Here is a 19,585-nt window from a genome sequence, read left to right as displayed (position 1 = left end):
AGCCAGAGGCTGGGGTGGAAGGACACTACTCACTGTGCTGCCAAGCCATACGGGTTTTTCGTTAGTAAGGTGTGCTAATAGCTGATGGGTTTTGCAAAAAACCTGTTCGTAACCTTGCCTTCCTCTTCTGTCCTCTGAACTAAGCACTCTCTTCAGGTTTTGTGACAAAAGCTGGAGCTCGGTTTCATTCACGTACCAACATTCATTTGCAAAAATGAGGAGGGTCACCCGGGTTCAGGGTGCATGAGCACAGGGTGACTTTGCCTCTGGCCGCTGCTGCCCCGTGCCAGTTGGCAGTTGTCCGCGTGGACACAAGAGCCTGGATTTGGACTGAGGTGCCCAGATGTAGGCACTCAGTTTGGGCTCTTTATCTCCCCTTCCGCTTTGTTTGCTTTCACCAAAGCTATACTTTGGAGTGTCGGAAAATTGAAAGGTTGCTCCAAGCAGTTTCATGACTACCATGCAAATACGCCTGTCGTTGGAAAACAGTAATCACTCCAGAGTAACACAGTAATACTAAAAGCTTGTGCTGTCGGGATGAAATGTGCATATGTAGAATTGCTGGGGAAATGTCTATACAAGGTCTGGAGAGGAGGCAGGGATTTTTTTTTTTCTTTGCAACTTATCCAGAATTTCTGATGGGAATACTTCACAACTGAATCTCTGCCTTCCCTTGGGGGAAATGCAACCATTTAACTTCTTTCTTCTTTATATGTATACCGAGGAACTGATGGTTTGATCCCATGGGAAGTCTGTATCTGTTCACAGTTACATTTGTTCATTTCAGGAGGATTCTGTGTTATCTGGGAAAAAGAGGGGGGAAAAAAAAAGAGGATTTGGCTTAGTTTATTGTATTGCCAGTTATTTCTGCCGCACCAACGAAGATGTGCATTTCCAAATTTGATTTTAAGCTGGGGTGAAGGAGGGAGAAATCAAAGAAATGATTATCAGGTCTGGGGTGGGGGGGCTGGTGGGAGGAAAATAGGGGGAGGGAATGTGAATCAGGAGGCAGCAGCTTTGAAACTGGATACAATAAATTACTCTGATTTATTGTTTATTTTCCTGATTGCATGCAGTTGCATCTCTTTTTGCCTTGCTTTATCGTAGGAAGCAGCGCATTTTTAAGCAAAAACGGGAAGCCCCTGAGTTCACATCTTGGTCTGGAGACACTAGGATGCAAACTTTAATGACATTCATGCAGAGGAAAAGAAAATAGTGAGGCAGAATACTGAAACAAAGGGAGGCAGGATATCAAGAAATGTGAGCTTTGATGCCATTTAGAAAGGGTCTGGATCCCATGATTTATCTAAAAATGACAAGATGCCCCTCTAAAAATGCAAATGTCTGCGCTGCATCTTGTAGCTATAATGAATGAGTCTTTCACACAATGGAAACATTCAACTTGTTCTAGGGCACTTACTGTGGCTCCATATGCTGAGCTGCACGCTCCTGGCCTTTAATCACTCTTGCCTTTGTTTTTTCAAAACTTAAATTAGAAGCACATTAGTGTTTATATGGTGTACACTCGGGTTTTGGTTTTTTGTGTTTGTTTGCGGAGAGTTGTTTTTTGTTTTTAACATTAAATAAGCCAGATGAATGCGGTCCTCTTGAATACACGGGACACGGCAAATCATGGGAAACTTCAGTTGGCAACAGCAAAAGAATGTAAATTTTGAGTTGCTAATAGCAAGTAGGACTTCAGCTTTGGGGCTAGGGGAGAACCCATGTTACACAGCGGGGAGCCATTTAAAGCCTCCTCTGACCTGCCAAGAGGATGCCTGTATGCTTTCTGGTTTATTTGAAGTGAGATCAAGCCAAAGTTTTCCTTTGTTGTAAGTTTGGGTTTAAAAGAAGCATTTCACAGATGTGTAGACTGAGCTGCACTCTCGCCGCTACAGACCTGATCCAGAGCACAATGCACCCCATCTAAAGGCAGTCGTTAACAGGGGCTTTAGCGCAGGCCGCATCTTACTATTAGCAGTTTACTATGCAGTTTTTCTTGGGGTTAAGGCAAAGAATAGAGATCCATCCGTCAAATAAAGTCGGAAACCAACCGCTCTTTCCTTGAAGGTTTTTTTGGGAGGGGTTTATCCCACATGCATAATATTTAATTTTCTGGATGCATACATGCAGCGTATGTGCGAGTGGGCACATGTGTAACTCCGTTGCAAGTTTTAAAAGCTCTGTTTCTGACACAAAAGCGGGCTAATTAATAGGAGTAGGAGACAAAATGCCAGCTTGTATATTTGTTTCCCCTGCAGAAATCGGCCCCCCTGTTAGACTGCTCCTTCTTGATCTGATGTAACAAGAAGAGAGAGTCAGCTGTGAATCAAGCGCCTTGTTCTCATTTCCTTGATCATTGACATGGTTTGAGAGAGAGAAAGGAGGAGGGATTATTTGTGAGGTTATTAAAAAAAAAAAAACCCACCCTAGCTCCCCCTCCTCCTCTCCTTCAAGATGCACAGGCACTTCCAGAATGTTCCATAATATGAATCTGACTTTTCTCATTAAATATCGTCCTCTTTCCCCCCTACTCCTTGTTAGTTAAAAAGTGCTGTTTACAAGTCACTAAGCAGATAATTCCGAGCTTTGACGAGCGGATTGCCAGTTAGTAATACAGTTGAAAACGGCTTGTTTTTTTCAGTCAGCAAGCTGTTTAATGGTTTCAGAAATTAAAGGCTAATTGCACTTGAGTGAATATGTGCTTTTCTAAGCCCACTGTTACCATTATTAGGGTATTTACCAGTTCGGAAAATTCTCTCTTTACATAAATCTGCTAATTCTTCGTTGCTGCCCTGTCCTGGAAAGCAGCCACACTGAGAGTTTTGGCCACATCAGACTGGTGAGCTGGGGTGGGGTTTTTTGGTGCAACTTCAATTGTTGCCTGTCGTCGCATTTCTGCGTGGTGGTTTTGCTTCCAGGATTGTACAAGTTTGTTCACGTAACGTTCACGTTGTAAATGATCCCTTGTGAAAGAAAATTGCATGTCAATATTCTCATTACGATATCAAGGAGATAAGGAACTTGACTGTCTTCAGGGAATAAGCAAGAAATACAAGGGTAGATTTGGTAGCAGAAAAAGTTTAGCTTTTGTACGCTGCAGTATGCTTCTGCGATATATAAAATTGCTGATGTGTAGAAGAGCTTGGGAATGCTTCTAAAACAGATTTTTAATACCAATAATATTAATGGAAACCTTTCCTGGAGAGCGTGGCTGGTCAGAAAATCCAAAGCCATTGCACCTTAGTAGAAAGACTGTTTCATTATTTCCTGGCATTTGCTTTCTTTCTAATTAATGTCATACACAGAAGGGGTAATCATTCAGCCATCTTTCTAGCTTAGAAAGAGTCAAAGATTAAAAAAAAAACAATTACCCAATGTAATTAATTTGAAAGGGGATTTTGAGGGGTATGTTTAGAGGGAGGGGTTGTTCCCCTCTTCTGTTCCAGGCAGTGTTTGTCATTCTTTGGCGGGAATGACTAATTTATTGTCTGACTCTCCAATCTGGATTCATAGAGGGTGGCTTTCGTTCCCTCCCCTGACACCAAAACTCTTCTGATGTGCTGTGTATTTGTTTGGGAGAGGAAAGAGGAGCAGGGGAAGGGAGAAGGTTATATGTTTCTGACCTGCTTTACTGCTTTTCAACTGAAAGTAAATTAATGCGCACACTAGATTCCCCTCTGCTGTGCTGTTTGGATCCTCGTGCCGATTAAATATTTCACACTGATAGAGGGATGCTGAAAGCACTCAGCTGGTAATGTGGTATGTACCTCAGTGGTACAATAACTGACTTTCAGGTTAAAGTCAAACAAAACCCCCAGTTTGCTGCAGTTTTGATTAGAATGAGTTTCACTTTGAATTTAAATCCTTGAGCCTGCTGCAGCGATGGTTAATTAACTGAGATCTGATAGAGAGAAAGGAATACATTCTTACTTCTAATGACAGGCAGGCAGGAAGTTGTCAAAAAAAAAAAAAAAAAAGAAAAAGAAGAAACCAACAGACAAAAGAAGCCTTTAAAAAAATGATAATGCTGAGATTGTACTTCAGCACACGTAAACCTCCCTGCCCGTGTTTCACACTCGGCCTCCTTGAGCTGAAAGTCCGCCCCTGGAAAGGCTGTTTCGATCGAGTCCCAGATTTTCCTCAGATATTTTTTAATCCTCCCGACAAAAACTAACACCCGAGTTCCACCTAGTCGGGCAGTCACTACCCCCTCGTTCAGTAATTGCGCTTTTGGGGGCTTCCTTTAGGAGAGGGACGGGGGGGACGACAGGGTTTTGCTGCAGGGAGCAGCCGAGGGGGTGTCCCCTCAGCTCCGCGCAGCGCCGGCCTGGAGGAGGAGGAGGAGGAGAAGGAGGAGGAGGAGGAGGAGAAGGAGGAGGAGGAGGAGGAGGAAGGCTTCCTGCCCCCGGGTACCGCACATCATCCCGCGCCGCGGTGACCCCTCCCTGGGGGCCATGAAAATACTTCTGTCGAGCAATTTCTCCTCCCTCCCCTCCTTCCTCCCCATCCCTTCCCCCGCCCCAGCTTGGGCGTCGCAGGGAGAGCGCTTGCATCAAACTGACAGGTCATTTACCGAGAGATTGGCAGGAGGAACTACCCCAGCCGTCCTTAAAAACGCTCCTCCTTGCACCTCCTCCTCCTCGGTTGCACGTCTTGAACACTGCTACATCGAAATAGAGTGTTTCAGGAACAGTGCATAAAACTTCTCCATGCGAGGGTCTTCATCCTTGGTTGTATGAAAACACGTTCTAATGTCTTCTCTTCGGGTACAGGCAACCCGGTGCCCGAGGGTTGCATGCGAAGGGAAGCATTTTTTATGGGAGTCCAGGGATACAATGCAGACTACGGAGCCTTTCGCCTCTATAAACATCCACCAAACTCCTGTGGGTGCCCATGTATGTGTACGTATGTATGCTCAGCCGAAGCCCTGCTCGTTTCTGTTCCGGTGTGGAAAGTTGTGCAGGTGGTTGGTTCGTGACTTAAGGCGCAGATCAGGCAGGATCAGCCGTGTATATAAGTAGCAACTTGGAAATACATGAGAAACACACGGAAATTGATAGGATTGTACCGAAATCCTGAGACGCTATACTAAAGTGCCGTAGCTGGTGGCCTGTCCGCAATGCATTTGTGTGTTGTCACTCTTTGAATATTAAATATTCCGTCGTTCAAGAGAATTTTATTGTGACAATTGAGTAAATGAACAGAGGTCATGGCCCTCATCGCTGGAGAAGTCTGTTCAGCTGTTTTGCATGCAGGGCCTTAGATTAGTGCCGAATATTAAATTATTAATTGACAAGCCATCATTTTGGTTTGAAAGTGGGTTGCCAGTCTTCTGCAAGCTAAATAAACTCTCAGGGTTATGCCAAATATTTTCTCTTAGCCATGGAGCCACTAAGGAAAAGAACCGATATTGCTCTGAAAACAATTGCAGTTTTTCACAGCGAAACTGCTTTGTCAGGAGAGCATCGTTCTAGAAAGATTAATGGACTGAAGTCTCTATCTACAGCATGTAGGTGTTAAAATGTAAATGTGATGGACAGTGAATTTTAGGTCCTTTTTAAACAGGTCTTGTATTTTACTAGGAAAACGTGAAGGTTTGTTGAGAGGCATGCATCTATTTTAAATCACTGCCGTGGCGAAGAGCAGCCGGTAGCCGAGTATTCCTCCGTTGTAGAATATGACCACATTCTTATTTGAGATGTCTGTGCAAAGTGAAGTTGACATCAGATCGGTAAGGATTTGCAGACGTGATGTAAGCTGCAGCAGAGTAAAAATGGAGGAGCCAAAAGTGATGCTGTCCGTGCTGAGTCTGGCTGGAGTACGTGCGCACGTGTATGTGCGTACGTGTACCGTACTGCTCAGTGTGCGTATCACAACAGCACAGCCGCCTTCAAATCCTTTCTCCCTTTGCTCTTTCCATTTCTTTATTCACTACACAGAATGATTCGTGGTACGTGATGGGAGAAGTAGCGTTTGAGTAACTGCTAGTAGGGGAGGCTAAAACTGTTGCACGGTTGCCGTCTCAGCCGCAAACCTTTACAGCATGGACCTCGATAGAAAGGAGGGGTTGGGGAGAGGGCTTTCGTGTACAAACAAATAGGAAGGCCAGAGTTATTTTGATATATATGGAAAAAATATTAGCTCTGCTTTGAATAGTTGAGACCGTGCCACGTACAAGATGGGAAATCATAAACAAGCAGCAGCTTTCCAGCACATTGTGGTGTGTTTGCATGTGACTGGCATACATATTTCAAACTCCGGTTTGCCTGTGGCATCCTGCAGTGAAAATGAAAGTTGTGTTGCTATTGAAAAGGCACTGCTTCAAAATTGGTGTATTGTGAGGACTGTTGTGCTGTGGATGAGAAGCAGCGACCTACTTTCCAGCATTTAAAGCCAATATTTTTTTCTTTTTTTTTTCCCTCTTTTGCCTCTTCCATTATATCAGCGCGTGTTTTCAGCTGCAGTGTCCAAAGCTTGCTTAGTTTCTTATTATTCATCATTCCAAAAGTGTCAGAGAATATGTTATGCTGACTGATTCTCAAAATGCAGATTTTATCTCTCTTTAAAAACCAAGACTATTCTTTTAATTAATCTGGCAGAAATAGAATACAGCAGATGTAGGTTTTGTTGAGGATTTTTTTAATCTTTCATATCATAATCTTTGTTTCTGCCAACACTCCTTTATCAATGTCTTCACGGGGGTATAAAATAAAAATGGTTGTTACAAAGAAAAACCACATAATAGCTCATCTCCTAACTAACGTAATCTGATTAAGGGGGGTATTTTTAAAGTTTTGGTAGGTACATTTTCAGAAAATTAATAAATGAGACACAGAAGAGATACTGTCGCTGCTTTTCCCCAAACAGACAGTTTTTCTGTAACTCTCTTTTGGAAGGTAATCTTGAGCACCTGATCCTTTGTATATGCTTCCATATTTAGTTTCTAAAATTTGCAGCTATTTAAATAAATTTAGCATAGCAGTTCCCTGGGGAGGTGGCTGGCATGGGCCAATTGGTCCTTGCAAGCCTATCACAGGGGCACAATTTTTTTCCCTGTATTTACTTACAAAAGCCCCAAAACCTAAGTTAAAATGAAAGTTTTCTATTAGGAGATAAATGTTCAATTTTACAAGCATTTAGTATTTATCTCAACTTAGACTGAAACAAGCAGTAACCCTTATTTCCTTAGCTTTTTTTGTCGCGTACACATGAATAGACAGGTTCGTCAGTTTATTGGGAAAATACTAGCACGCATCACACGCAGAGACACACAAAACGAGCTCCCTGTTAATGCATATAGGGAGGACAGTGGAAATGGGATGGATGGCAGTTTGAGTAGTGAATTTTTGTCTTTGTTTGCAGAATTTCTGGTTTTTTACTTCTCGGCACAATTTCCTCCTTTGGAACAAGATAAAAAGCAATCACTTCCTATTGAATTTTGTCAGGAAAGTCATAATCTACTCCTACTTATTTACTTGCTTTTTCCACTGAGCTACCAAGGATTGTAGATCTTTTGGGATCATGGGGTTTCGTTTGCTTGGATGTTTTCTGTTGCTGAACTGCCTGAGAGAAAAGTAAAGCTGTACTAATACCACTAGAATATTACATATTAGGAATTTTATTTCTTTTAAGTGAAAATACAAAATCAGTACAGTAACACTGAGTATTTCTGCGAGAAGTTTTTCATTCAGTAATCCAAATGTTCACATGCCTGAGGACAAACATGAAAAGACACTTCATCGATACAGTCACCTATCAGGGATAGCGAATGCTCTGAGTTTCACAAAAAAAGAAACCCTGGCGCTACTGACAGCAGCAGCAAACCTCTGGTTGTCTGCAGCAGAGCTAGGATTTCACTCCTGGGCTAAGTCTGGTGAGGTAAAGGATTTATAGCACTGTAACCAAGTACAGCATTTTCTGACAGTCTGTGAGCTTTTAGAGTTTTTCACATGACAGAAATCAAAACAAAAACACAACCACAGAGCTGAACTCTTAATCTGAAAGCTTTGTATTACTGTACAGGTTAATAAGGCACTGCGCAAGGAGGTTTTCGATAGAGCTGGGGAGGGGTAGTGTTCAGCTCTCCTACATGCAGTCATTTTGCATCTGTAGCAACATACCAGTACAAGGAACACCAGTGGAAAACTGTACTACGACGAAACAGAGAAATAGTAGTTTTATACAATTGTGTCGTAAGCAACTTTTTCCACCTACGTAAAACGCACCTGAGCTTCTTGGCTTTCACTTGAGTACTTTTCAGCTAACAGACAGGTGTATTTCTGTACTGAAAGAAAAGTTCTTTCCTCTTCAAAACATCAATGACACGCCAGCAGCAGAATTTAAGGAAAATATTGCCTGTGCTTCCTTGGGATGACTGTTAGGATAATGGAGAATGGAAGGTAAAGGCAAAAATGAACAAAGCTTAAAACAGTTTATATGAAGTCACGATTACTCGAATACTGCTGACATAAAAAAAGTCATTTCTTTATATTAAAATATGAAGCAGGTATCTCTGATAAAGTGCATGCTTGCTATTTCATGTAAACACAAAACCTACAGTTCCTGGAGCAAACATATTTGACAATTGAGGCTTTACAGCCTTAAAGCGTATAGTGGATTTAAAGGTAAGAAGGAAGGTATTTTCTTAAAAGTCAGTTAGTTTTGTATTACAAGGCTTTTACTTTCTGCCCGGAAGTAAGATTTTCAGCCTTGATTCTGGAAAGAACTAAGCATGTCTGTGACTTTATACATACATACACACACATATATATACACACTGCATTTTAAACAAGTGAAGTTGACAACAAAACTCTTAATGACTTTAATAGTACAGCAGCAGACCTAGACAGGCAGTGAAGTTTCCTGAAAGGCTACGCGTTAAGATGTAATTGCATTGAAGCCGATAGGACCGGTCAGCAAATAAAGTTAAACGCGGGCAGAAGTCTTTGCAGGGTTCAGTACCTCTGATGTCGGCTCTTGTAAAAGTGAGATGTTTATCAAAAGAGGCTTGAACCAGCACAGTTTTTTTCCACGTATACCTAACCTGCCTAGACGGCAGTAATAAGAACAGCTTCTGAGATTATTTAGAGTGCAACAACTTTATAAAAGTTTTTTTTCTTTTCAAAAGTGAGCATTTTACGCAGACGCTGGCATTTACCATATGGCAACTTCACAGCGCCTATAGAAATCTCAAATACAAGTCTTGTAAGAGATACTATAACAAGATCATAGTCAATGTGTTCCTATTACAGATGACGGAATAGCCACTCTGTAGCAATTTAAAAGTACAACTGTGAAGAAAAACAGAGAACTGCGAGTTAAAATGGGTGCTATGGAGAAAAGTTAGCTTGAAAAAAAACCCCAAACAAACAAACAAAAAACAAAACACTGGAAAAATAGTGGAGGGGGGGGGGGGGGGGAGTTAAAGGGAAAACAGAAACCGACTCCAAAGTAAGTCAGGGTGACAGAATACGAGAAGTAAGCAAGCGCTGGGGCGAGGCGAGCACGTGTAATGGATTTTCAGACTAATGGAAGAGAAAGTTGAAAATAGCATTCTTTAAGCCTTTTATTATTAATTAAAGCTGCGGTATTATCTAGACCTACACCGGGATCATGAGTTCCGGGCATTAGCAGATACCAAAGGGGAAAAAAAAAAAAAAAAAAAAAAGACTTTGAAAACCCCGAGCGCATCCGCGAGTTCCCGAGGGAGCAGGGGTCGCCCAGCCTTTCCCCTGCCCGCCCGCCCGCCCCTCCTTCCGAGAAGGAAACCGTAACAGAAAATAAAATAAACCCCAATCCGCGTTGGCAGGGGCCGAGCCCGGCAGGGCAGCTCCAGCCGCGGGCGAGCAGACCGGCCGGGGGGGGGGGGACGGGGACAGCGCGGCGGCGGGGGCCGGGGGGCCGGGGTCCGGCGGCAGCCCGGCGGGTGACGGTGCCGCTTCTCTCTCCCCTTCTCTCCCCCGGCAGAAGCTGGCGGTGCGGAGCTGCCCCGCGGCCGTGCTGGTGGGCGGCGGCGCCAGCGGCAGCGCCAAGCCCGGCGGCGTCCCGGCGCTCCTCAAGGCACCCGGCGGCGGCGGCGGCGGGAGCCCCAGCGGCAGCCCCGGGCAGAGCCTGGCCATCTCCGTCCTGCCGGCCAAGGCTCCCATCGCGATGGTGACGGCGCACCTCAACGGCGGGCTGGGCTGCAGCGCCGCGGGCGTGGAGCCCCCGCAGAGCGCCCCCATCAACCTGCAGACCACGGCCAAGCTGGTCGGCGCCCGCCGGCCGCCCGAGCTCGGCTCCAACGCCCAGGTAACGCCGGGCGGGCGGGGGGCGGCGCGCTGCGGGCTCCGCCGCCGCGGGGGGCGGGCGGGGGCGGGGCCGGCGCCCCGACGGGGCGGGGAGGGGCGGCTGCTGGGCGGGGGCGGGGGGTTGAGGGGATGGCGGGCGGGGGGGTGTGGGGGCTCCGGGTGGTGTCGGGGCTAGGGGAGGTGCCGGGGGACTTGCCCCTTCCTGCAAGTGCCGCCGGGGTACGGAGGCTCGCCTCGCTGCCCTGGAAGGGGGAGGGCTTCTCCCTCTGGTGCCCTGGGGACCATCCGCCCCCCAGCGAGTGTGGGTATTTGCCCCCTTGGGGGTACGGGGACTCCCCAGCCCCGCCCGGGGCAGAGCAGGTGCAGAGCGGGCAGGGGAGCTGGGCTGAAGCACGGGGCTGCGGGTGCGCGGCAGGTTTGGGGGACAGGCAGCTCCCCTCACCTGTGACAGCGTGGACGGGGCGTGGGCCCTGGTCGAGGAGACCTGCGCTGAGCAGGGGGGACTTGGCTACCTATTGTTGCTGGCCCCCAGTCGCCCACCTTCTGCGGCTACTTTTCTGATTAAGAAGCGGTTCTCAAAAACGACAAGGTATATGTAAAGAAATGTGGGTTGCCACGTTGTGAGCTTAGGTAGAGCTTGTGGGGATGGAGGGTCTCCTGGCTGTGCCGTCACTTCAAGCATCCCTGGTGCGGTGCCGGTACCTTCCCTCACTTAGGCAGAGGGAGCAAAAGCACAAACTGTGTGGGAGCTGGCAGGCTGCCAGGCTGTTGCTTCCAGGTCCAGGTGTATAGGTATGTTTCATGCTTATGTTCACGGTAATCTAAATATGAAATCAACGGATTGAATTAGTGAAAGGAGGGCAAAAGAGGAAGGGGTGCTGTTTGCCGAACGCATCGTTTTGTGCAGTCCATTAATAGCCACAAAAGAGAAGTCTTTACTCCAGTCATGGTGTGTGTCAGGAGAGGGAAATGATGCTAATGAAGTTAAAATGTGAAGAAAGTGACAAAGCCTTCCTAAAACTTTGGAGAAGAGGGTGAAAACTATTATTGCGAATATTGGAAATGTGGATTTCTTTTCTACTTTCTGCACATAGAGGCTGTGGTAGTCTGGTTTTATTGTACTTTAATTCCCCTTCACAAGCTCAGGATATGAATTTCTAACAATCAGGAAAGAAGAACACAATATGGATAAGGGCAACAGGCAAACTGTACCTGAAGACATTTGTAAATCAAGGTTATGTTGGAATGCACGAGGCTTTTTAATACCCAGGAAGCCCCTTCCTGAACACCGGACAGGGAATGACCGTCACCTACTGCATCCGCTAACAAATGGAAAGCACATCCAACCACTTTGGGAACCACATCGTCCTGTCACTTTTTCTGGAGAAATGGCATTGTCTTTAGCTGTTACACTAAAGTAGCTGTGTGGGGAATTCGATTTTGAATCTCCGTTCTGTATTCATGCTGGGTAATTTCCTTTTTTGAAAGTGTTGTTTATGCTTTATTGAAAAGATACTTGAAGCTATCCCAGTAGATATTTCTTAGAATCCTGGAAAATAACTATATAAATGATAATCATATGAAAGAGAAAAGTTTCAATATTTCAATGGTCTATCATTTTGTGAAGGACTATCTTTTACTGTCACTGTCAGGAGCCATAGGAAGAAAAGAATCAAAACAGCGAAGGAAGAAGCTTGAAATAACATTTAATGTATTTAGCCTGAACAGTGAAATAACAGTCCCAGGTGCTGGAGAACAGTGCCGGTTGGAACAGTTGGCTGCAAACTTGTAACTTCTGCCAGTGTTGTTAGAGAAAAAGACTTTCTAACCTGGTAAGCTGGTGTGCTGTTGAATTATCCGTGGTGCTTCCCATTTACCTTTTCAAAAGGGCACACGGGTCCCACTTCCACCTCCCACATCCCCAAACACGCTGCGGTCAGCAGTGTATTGCAACCTGCTGGAGCAAAGCCCTGACGCTCGTGCGCATGTTTCTGTTCTATGTTCTCTCCCACCTGAAACAGTATTTGTCCTGGCATTACAACTTTTCTCACCAAGATCAGCTTCATTTTAAGCAGAAGCTTGCTGTTATTGGAATAGCATGGGAATATTGTCCAGCATTTGGGGTTTGCCTTGGTTTTGCTAGAGGAAGAGGTCCAGTGTTTTTCTCTAGAAATGTCTTCACATTGCAAGTTTTCAACAGCTGTAGTTTTGTGATTTAGTATCTCTGATTATGTTAGTAACTTATAGAAGAAGAAGCTGAGTCATGGCAAGTTTCTGAAGCAGAGGACTATAGTGGTTTCATCTTTTGAGAATAGTCAGCAGGCATGGATAAAAACAATTAGAAATATTGAATTGTAAATGTAAAAAAATGCAAGCTGACCTTTGGTCCTAAGCTGTCAGGAAGCTTAGTGCTGGATTGCATGTTAATTATCACTCCTCTACCCAAATTAAATTTGTTTTGCAATGTTTCTTTTTCAGGTCCAATGAAAAAAAAAAATCTATTCTTGCTTCATGCTCAGTATTCTTGATTGTTCCCGGAGTGGTGATTACAAATCAATAGCAGCAACACCTTAGCTACTAGTGCTGTAGTGTCGGAGGGAAATTTCATTGCTGACATTTATTAATAAGCATTTAATTTCTCTTCTTTTTTGTGGCATTGTTATGGCTCAGAAAAGTATTTTTTTTCTGCTGAAATGTATGAAGTTTGTGAGATGGAGGATAATGACAGCTTTCTGCAAACTGGGTTAAGGTGGCAAGCTGATAGTAGTAAATGAGATTACTGGTGTAGTGTAGCCTATTCCTCTGCATCTGCAAAGTGAGGGAAAGGGCAAGGGCATGAAATATAATGTTATGAGTTTCTGAACAGTGGTTTCTGCTCGAAAGCATTTAAGGGGATCAGGATGTGTATACGGTCATCTCAAGTGGTATCCAGCAGGAAGAATGAAATGCGAAATGAAACTCAGCAGAAAAAATAGGGCATCAAACACTATAATCTAAATACAGAACTTTCAAATATAGATAGGATTAAATGTAAGTTTGTTACAGAATTTTCATTTGGGCAACTGCGTGTCAGCATTTTCATTTTAGGCTGTTGTTTACCCAGCAGATTTTTAAAGTGATTTTGAAACGTTGTTGACTGTAATGGAAGCCATATCTGCATTGAAAAAAGTATCTAAATAAATACACGCATAACAGATACTAGACGATTGTTTAGATATTTATCACGTTTTATTAGAAGCAGGAAACGTTGCGATACTAACAAAGATTGAAATCTGTAAGCGTTGGAAATTGTGAGCTCCAGAAACTAGCGCTGGGTCAACACTATTCCTTGGCAGCCTTTCAGTGTCAATCCAGCGTATGAAGACATGACTGATGGAGCTACATTGATGAAAGTGTACGTGCAGGGATGTCATGGCTATAGCTCTTTCTCCGGCTTAGAGAAATGAAGCTTAGAGCTTCATTTGGATGATCTGGAGCAAGTTAGGTTGGCAAAAGCAGAATTTTGCTGGCATAAGCTGAATTTTGCTGGCATATGCTGTATACACGCTAGGAGTGCTTTGCCTTCAGAGAACAGCTATTGCTATTCTGTATAGAGAATGCCCTAGAGCTACTGGATAGTTGTAGGATATCAGCATGCCTGTACCTACGAAGTACTCTTGGTATAAAGAGATTTTAATATAAACCTCTCAAATTATATTTTTATTGTAATTGTATTTATGTGGTATTTGCTATTTCCTATCCTAGCCACCATTTCCTGACTGAAAGCAGGATCTGAGGTTGCTTTGCTGAAGGACAAAGTCCCATCTGCTGTGCTGGAACAATGTACCGGGTAAAGAAAATGCCCCTCTGCTGCCTCCTCATTCTCTTCTAAATAGCAAAACTGAGGGCCAGCAGGCATCGCAGAACCTAGTTTGGGGAAAGCAGAAAGTCTTTTGGCCGTTTGAAAGACAGTTGGATCAGCCAGCTATTGGGAGAGCAAGCAAAGAGGGGGGAATACAGCTGTCAGACCACTCGGCTGCTTTTCAGGAGCTGTAGTCAAAGACAAAAGCACTGGAAGGGCGTATCTGCACTGGGCCATGAAGCACCATGAGACGGACACACAAAGTTGCTCCACAGAAACGTGGTGCAGAGTGGCTCTGCAGAGGTAGTCGGTGTCCTGGAAGCAGTACTGCTCAAGGTAACCTTTGCCTCTCCGGCAGCTCCCCTTCTCTAGTTCCAGGAGACGTTGTCTGCAGCTAGCTTAGCTATCTCTGCGCAGGCTGGCGTTGCTGGCTTTAAACTTACCCGTGACGCTGGAGTGAGAGTGCTGCCAGAACTGGCTCTCGCTTTGTCAACATAAACAGTATTCTCTGTATATACCTGTCATGTGCTGTATGTGCCCTGGTCACCTACCGTTAAGTCCCAGAGGTTTTTAAAGTGCGAAGTAGATACTAGGTGGAGGAACATTTGGATACTGCTGTAATAAAAGAGCTGCCTCTTGTCTGCGATCCTGATGTGATGCTCTGTCCCCTATTACGCTATGCGGCTCTTAGAAGACATCTTAGCAAGGCACTGACTCCCCGTCCATCAGGACTCCACAATCAACAGCGTAAAGTCTGCCTCCTGCTCCTTTCCGTGCTTTCCTTCACACACGTGTATTCCCTGGGTCAGCCGGAGAAAAGTTTGGCAAGCTTCCCCATGCACATGTGCTGTTGCGTCTTGGGGCTTGTCTATACAGGGAGGTTATTTCAAAGTAAAATACAGTATGAGGATTTATAGTGCTATAAATTCTTGGCAGGATAGTAAACTGTTCTCCACAAATGCTTCATTAACTCCACAGCTCAAAGAACTACTTGTATCCGTGTTTAGATTGAGCAGGCTACATGGGTATCCATTTTTTTTCAGGAAAAAGTGGCTTTTATACGTGTAGGAGGATGCTCATATATACTTCTTAGCTATCTGTGCATTCAATTTACTAGAAAAAACTGCATTCCAGAAGTTTAAGAACATACCTCTGCCTGTGATGGCCATTTTTCAGAATAATTTATTTGTGGAATGATTTATTGCCTTTCTCTTCACCATCCCACTTAATGTGCTCCACTCTGCTCTCTGTAAAAGTGCTTCCTCCATAATTGGAAATCCACCTGCGTGTATGACTAAGTCTTTTTGGCTTTTATTTATTATTTGTATTGCAGTAGTACTTAGAGGTTTTATTTATAGATATATTTATCTGTATTGGTTATGTGGCTTTTTTCTATGATCCATGTTACCACGGTGTCTGAGTACATGGCAATAGTTAATTTATGCTCACAATATGGAGTTATTATGACTAAGGTGCTATTATTCCACATTTTGCTGTTGGAAAACTGAGAAATAAAGGATCCATTTATGCTTCTTCACAGGAAGCTCCCAAGGCTTGCCTTAGGCAGGATCCCCGTATTGGCAGCCACACTACTGGCCTTTTCGGTCATTTTGAGAATGCCTCAGACATATCCGTGCTGCACACGGCATCCTTGGGAACAAGAACTGTCCCACAAGTCCTTGGAGCAAGCTACGGCCCCTTTTAGCTCTTGCCATAGCTCTTTACCCATCTGCCTCATACTTCTTGATCTGCTGCTCAATCTTCAGCATCCACGCTGATCTCGCTGTGCCAAGATGCAGGTGGAAATGATAACCAGTGAGCACAGGGAAGGACAAAAGAAAGATCCAGAGGCTCCACGTAGGTCTAGGGGAGGGGAAAAATGAAGACATTGAATTATGGATTATGACTACCATGGTCAGTTTGGCAATCTACAGGAGGACCGGCAGTCTTGTTGGCATCAGAAGTGTACCGGACTGTCTGTAATGTACCAAAGAAATCATTGTGTTTCTGGAGTCCATGGCTTCTGATCTTACCGTCACACCAGTTATATCTTTCTCCAGGTATGGGTTGATCAGCAGTGGCTCAACTGAATTCGAAGATGTTGAAGAGTTTTGTTGAGGGCTTACTTGAGCTTCATTTTATCTGGCACTGTGCTGGTTTCTGGATGTCTCTCCTGGAGGAACAGAGCAATGATTGCTCTGTGTGGGTGACAGTTCCTACTCAATTTCCCCAAATTGAGCTGTTTTTTTACAATCTCCTCAAATGTGAAACGGAAGCTGGGTCTCCTGCCAGGTCCAAATTCGCACTCTGAGCTATCTGCTTCTGCCAGTTTGTGAGGGCAACTTGGTGTGGTAACAGTGTTCTGTTAGAAATAACAATACAGGAGAGAACTACACAGAAAGCCTGTGGCAGGAAGATTTTGAACAGGCAGGCCCAAGGATGAGACGGTTGTGGTACTGCCCATGCTGTCATGCCCATGGGTTCATAAACCAGAGTTATTGTAGACAGAGGAATTCTGAAGTATGGTCCTACTAGACAGTGTTAGAGGAACCTGCAAAGAGCTCCTAAGGACCAAAATCCTTCTCTGGGATCCCACTTGAGCTGCTGTGAAGAACAGTAGCATAGATAGGGAATTTTGCGTCAAGAACTTTGCAGATATTATGACAGGCAGAGGTAGAGACTGAGATTCTCTGAAGTGTTCCCTGTCCTGAATCCCATTGGAAATTCTGCTTGTGGTACCTGGGCCCAAGTGTCTTGCCTGGGGACACACAGATGCCCTTATAGAGCAGAGAGTTGAAGCGGAGTCTTATTAGCATATTAACTACTTGATTAGCCTTCCTGTTTGGTCTCCATGGCAGACACTGAAGGCATACCTGTTGGAGGGAGCGTCTGCTAAAGAGCATATAATGCAAGCAGGCAAGACAACATTTGTGGGGGAATCAGAGTGCAGAGAGATGAAGTGACTTCTGGGGTCACACAGCAGGAGAGAGCCTGGATTCATCCATCACAGTCCTACATTTCGTCCAGTGGACCACACCTCTCAGGCTTTCAGAAGGACGTCAGCCACACTGTGAGTATGAGTAAGACAAAGACATTGGCTGATCTTAGTTTTGGACCTCGAAGGATTCAATATCACATATTCAGTCTCCTGGATCATCCTGTGATAGCTTTAAGGCAAGTTATCTTCAGGAGATATTTGTAGATGTAGAAGAGGAGAGGTGGCTCAGCCAAATTAAATTAAAAATAATAATAAAGAAAAAGACAAGGAAAGGGGGAACCCCAAGTATTCACAGCCTCACACACCATCCAGTGATCCATTCTGTCATCGGGGCTTTGCTAACTTTTAAGTCTACCATTAGAATGTTGTAAAGAGCATGGTAATTTTAGGAAATGGATTATAGAGTATGTGTGACAGATTCTGCTTGTATTTACAGCATCTTAGTTGCAGGTTTATTAAGGGAGGTACATGAATTTACTCCATATTTAAATATGGGTAGCTAAGAGCAGGATTTGGCCTTATGACTCTGATACATACCCCGTAAAAGCACTTTAAAATTTGTATTTCTTGCTAAATAGCATAAAATTACATCCTTTCAGGTTAATTAAACCGTTTTGCAATGCTGGTTGCTGTTGATGGGATATTTAAATGTCAGATTCAGAATAAGCACTTACGCTTCCTGATTATAAATGGCTTCCTTTTAAATATCCCAGACGTACGTATATGGTCACTACATCTAAAGTGCGTGGATTTCTGCTTTTCTCAATCTGCATTTTCATTTGGTCTACAATAGGGTCAAACACCCACTGGTATCAAAGACTGAATAAAGACTCTCAGCAGCTGAATAACACCTGATTAGGCCCAACATGGTATTCCTTACATAGCCAAAAATTTCCAGGGAAGGCAGTGGAGTATTCAGCACAAAAGGATAAGCGAAAGTGGACTCACACTGGCTGTCTGACGCTTCGTTGTAAGAATCTAGGAGCAACATTTCCAAATTTGTTTCTGTGGGGACTGGCAAACAAACACCACGCTGCAAGAACGTAAACGACCAGGAAACAACAGCAAGTCCCAATTTTGGAGACCGTACTGTGGTTCTGTCCTCTGCAACCTTTGTGTCACTAAACGTCCCCTCTGCAGGTTCGCGTGAAGTGGGATGTAGGTATGGATGTGCTACTTCGGTGTTTATGGAATGGATTGTCCTCCTGCAAGTATCTGGGAAGAGTCTCTACCGAGGAACACGAGTGGAAGGGGATTAACTAAAACTACTTTCGTTTTGTCAATGATTCCTGATACCGCAGAAGAATAACGGAGCTCTCAGCCTGTTTGTATATCTAGGTCCTTATAGCCAGCAGTAATTAATCGGCCTGTGTATAGAGAACCAAACAAAAGAGACCAGGTTAAAGGAGGAAAATGCATTTGCTTGAATTTCATGCCTTTTCTTGGGAGCTATTTTAACTTCCTAATAAGGAAAGTCTTAAAATGTAGGACTATATAGGCAATCCCCTTATGGAAGTTTCTGTGATATTTTTATACATGCTTATGTATCATCCATGTAAACAAAGTTCCGAGTCCCTTGTTCTAATGCTGAGAGTTTATAGCACATTATTGTTTTGACGCTAATCAGAGCAGCTCCCATGGAGAGCTTTGATTCACTTCAGAAAACCAAAGAATGCTCTAAAAATGGTAATACACTGTCGCTATTTCATTGTAATTGGAGGCTGTCTGTGCCTCACGGAAATTACCAGGCAAGCATTCTTGAAAATGTCAGAATTTTCAAGTTAGTTCTATTTAAAATGGGGGAGCAAGAATGTGAGGGGATGGATAGAAAATTTGAGGGCTGTGTGATTCAAACTTGAAGTGGAGTTTGTAATAATGAAAGATGATCAACTTTGGGGGTGGGGAAATCATCTCTTAGGTTTTCTAAATTACAGGATGCATAAAAACATCCACTTATTCTGCATGTGCTGTTACTTTAATAAAAGGCACCACTTTAGGAAATGAAAGGCTTTGGAATATCGCCAAACGTCTTAGTTCTATTTATCATCAAAAGGTGGGCTTTTTTCATTATCCGCAGAGTTTGTGGGGTAGTTGAATAATTTGCAGGAATTTGAGTGTTTGATACCAGACTGCAAACTCTGTATTTATCTTTCAATGTTCATATTGCAAATACAAGCATGATAAGATTTCCTGTTGGTGTTATAACTGTATCAGGATTTGGCAATTGGTCTGCTACTAATCTCATAATGTGCATTTGTGTCTATATTTAAATTAATTGGAAAACTGTTTCAGAAAATACTGCTTTTAAATTATTTTATGTATAAATGGTGGGGGGGAGGGGGAGGGAGAGAGAGAGACTAGATGCTGTAAATACAGAGTGCTGATGAATGCTCAAGTAGTAAATAGAAATATCTTAGAAGTCATTCCTGACAGTAATAAAGGCAGCAATTTGAT

At 43.9% G+C, this 19,585-nt stretch overlaps 1 protein-coding gene across 1 annotated transcript in view; it reads left to right on the top strand.

The window, feature by feature from the left end:
- PHF21B (PHD finger protein 21B) overlaps positions 1-19,585 on the top strand; it is a 167,567-nt gene that overhangs the window by 89,891 nt on the left and 58,091 nt on the right. The window contains exon 4 of the mRNA XM_076344142.1: positions 9,970-10,293. Within this exon, the coding sequence (XP_076200257.1) occupies positions 9,970-10,293 (324 nt within the window). The remainder of the gene's footprint in view (positions 1-9,969; positions 10,294-19,585) is intronic.

The sequence above is a fragment of the Aptenodytes patagonicus genome, chromosome 1, assembly GCF_965638725.1.
Source record: "Aptenodytes patagonicus chromosome 1, bAptPat1.pri.cur, whole genome shotgun sequence".
NCBI classification, from domain to species: domain Eukaryota; kingdom Metazoa; phylum Chordata; class Aves; order Sphenisciformes; family Spheniscidae; genus Aptenodytes; species Aptenodytes patagonicus.
Note: the sequence above shows the minus strand (reverse complement) of the source record. Positions and strands in the feature narration are given on the sequence as shown.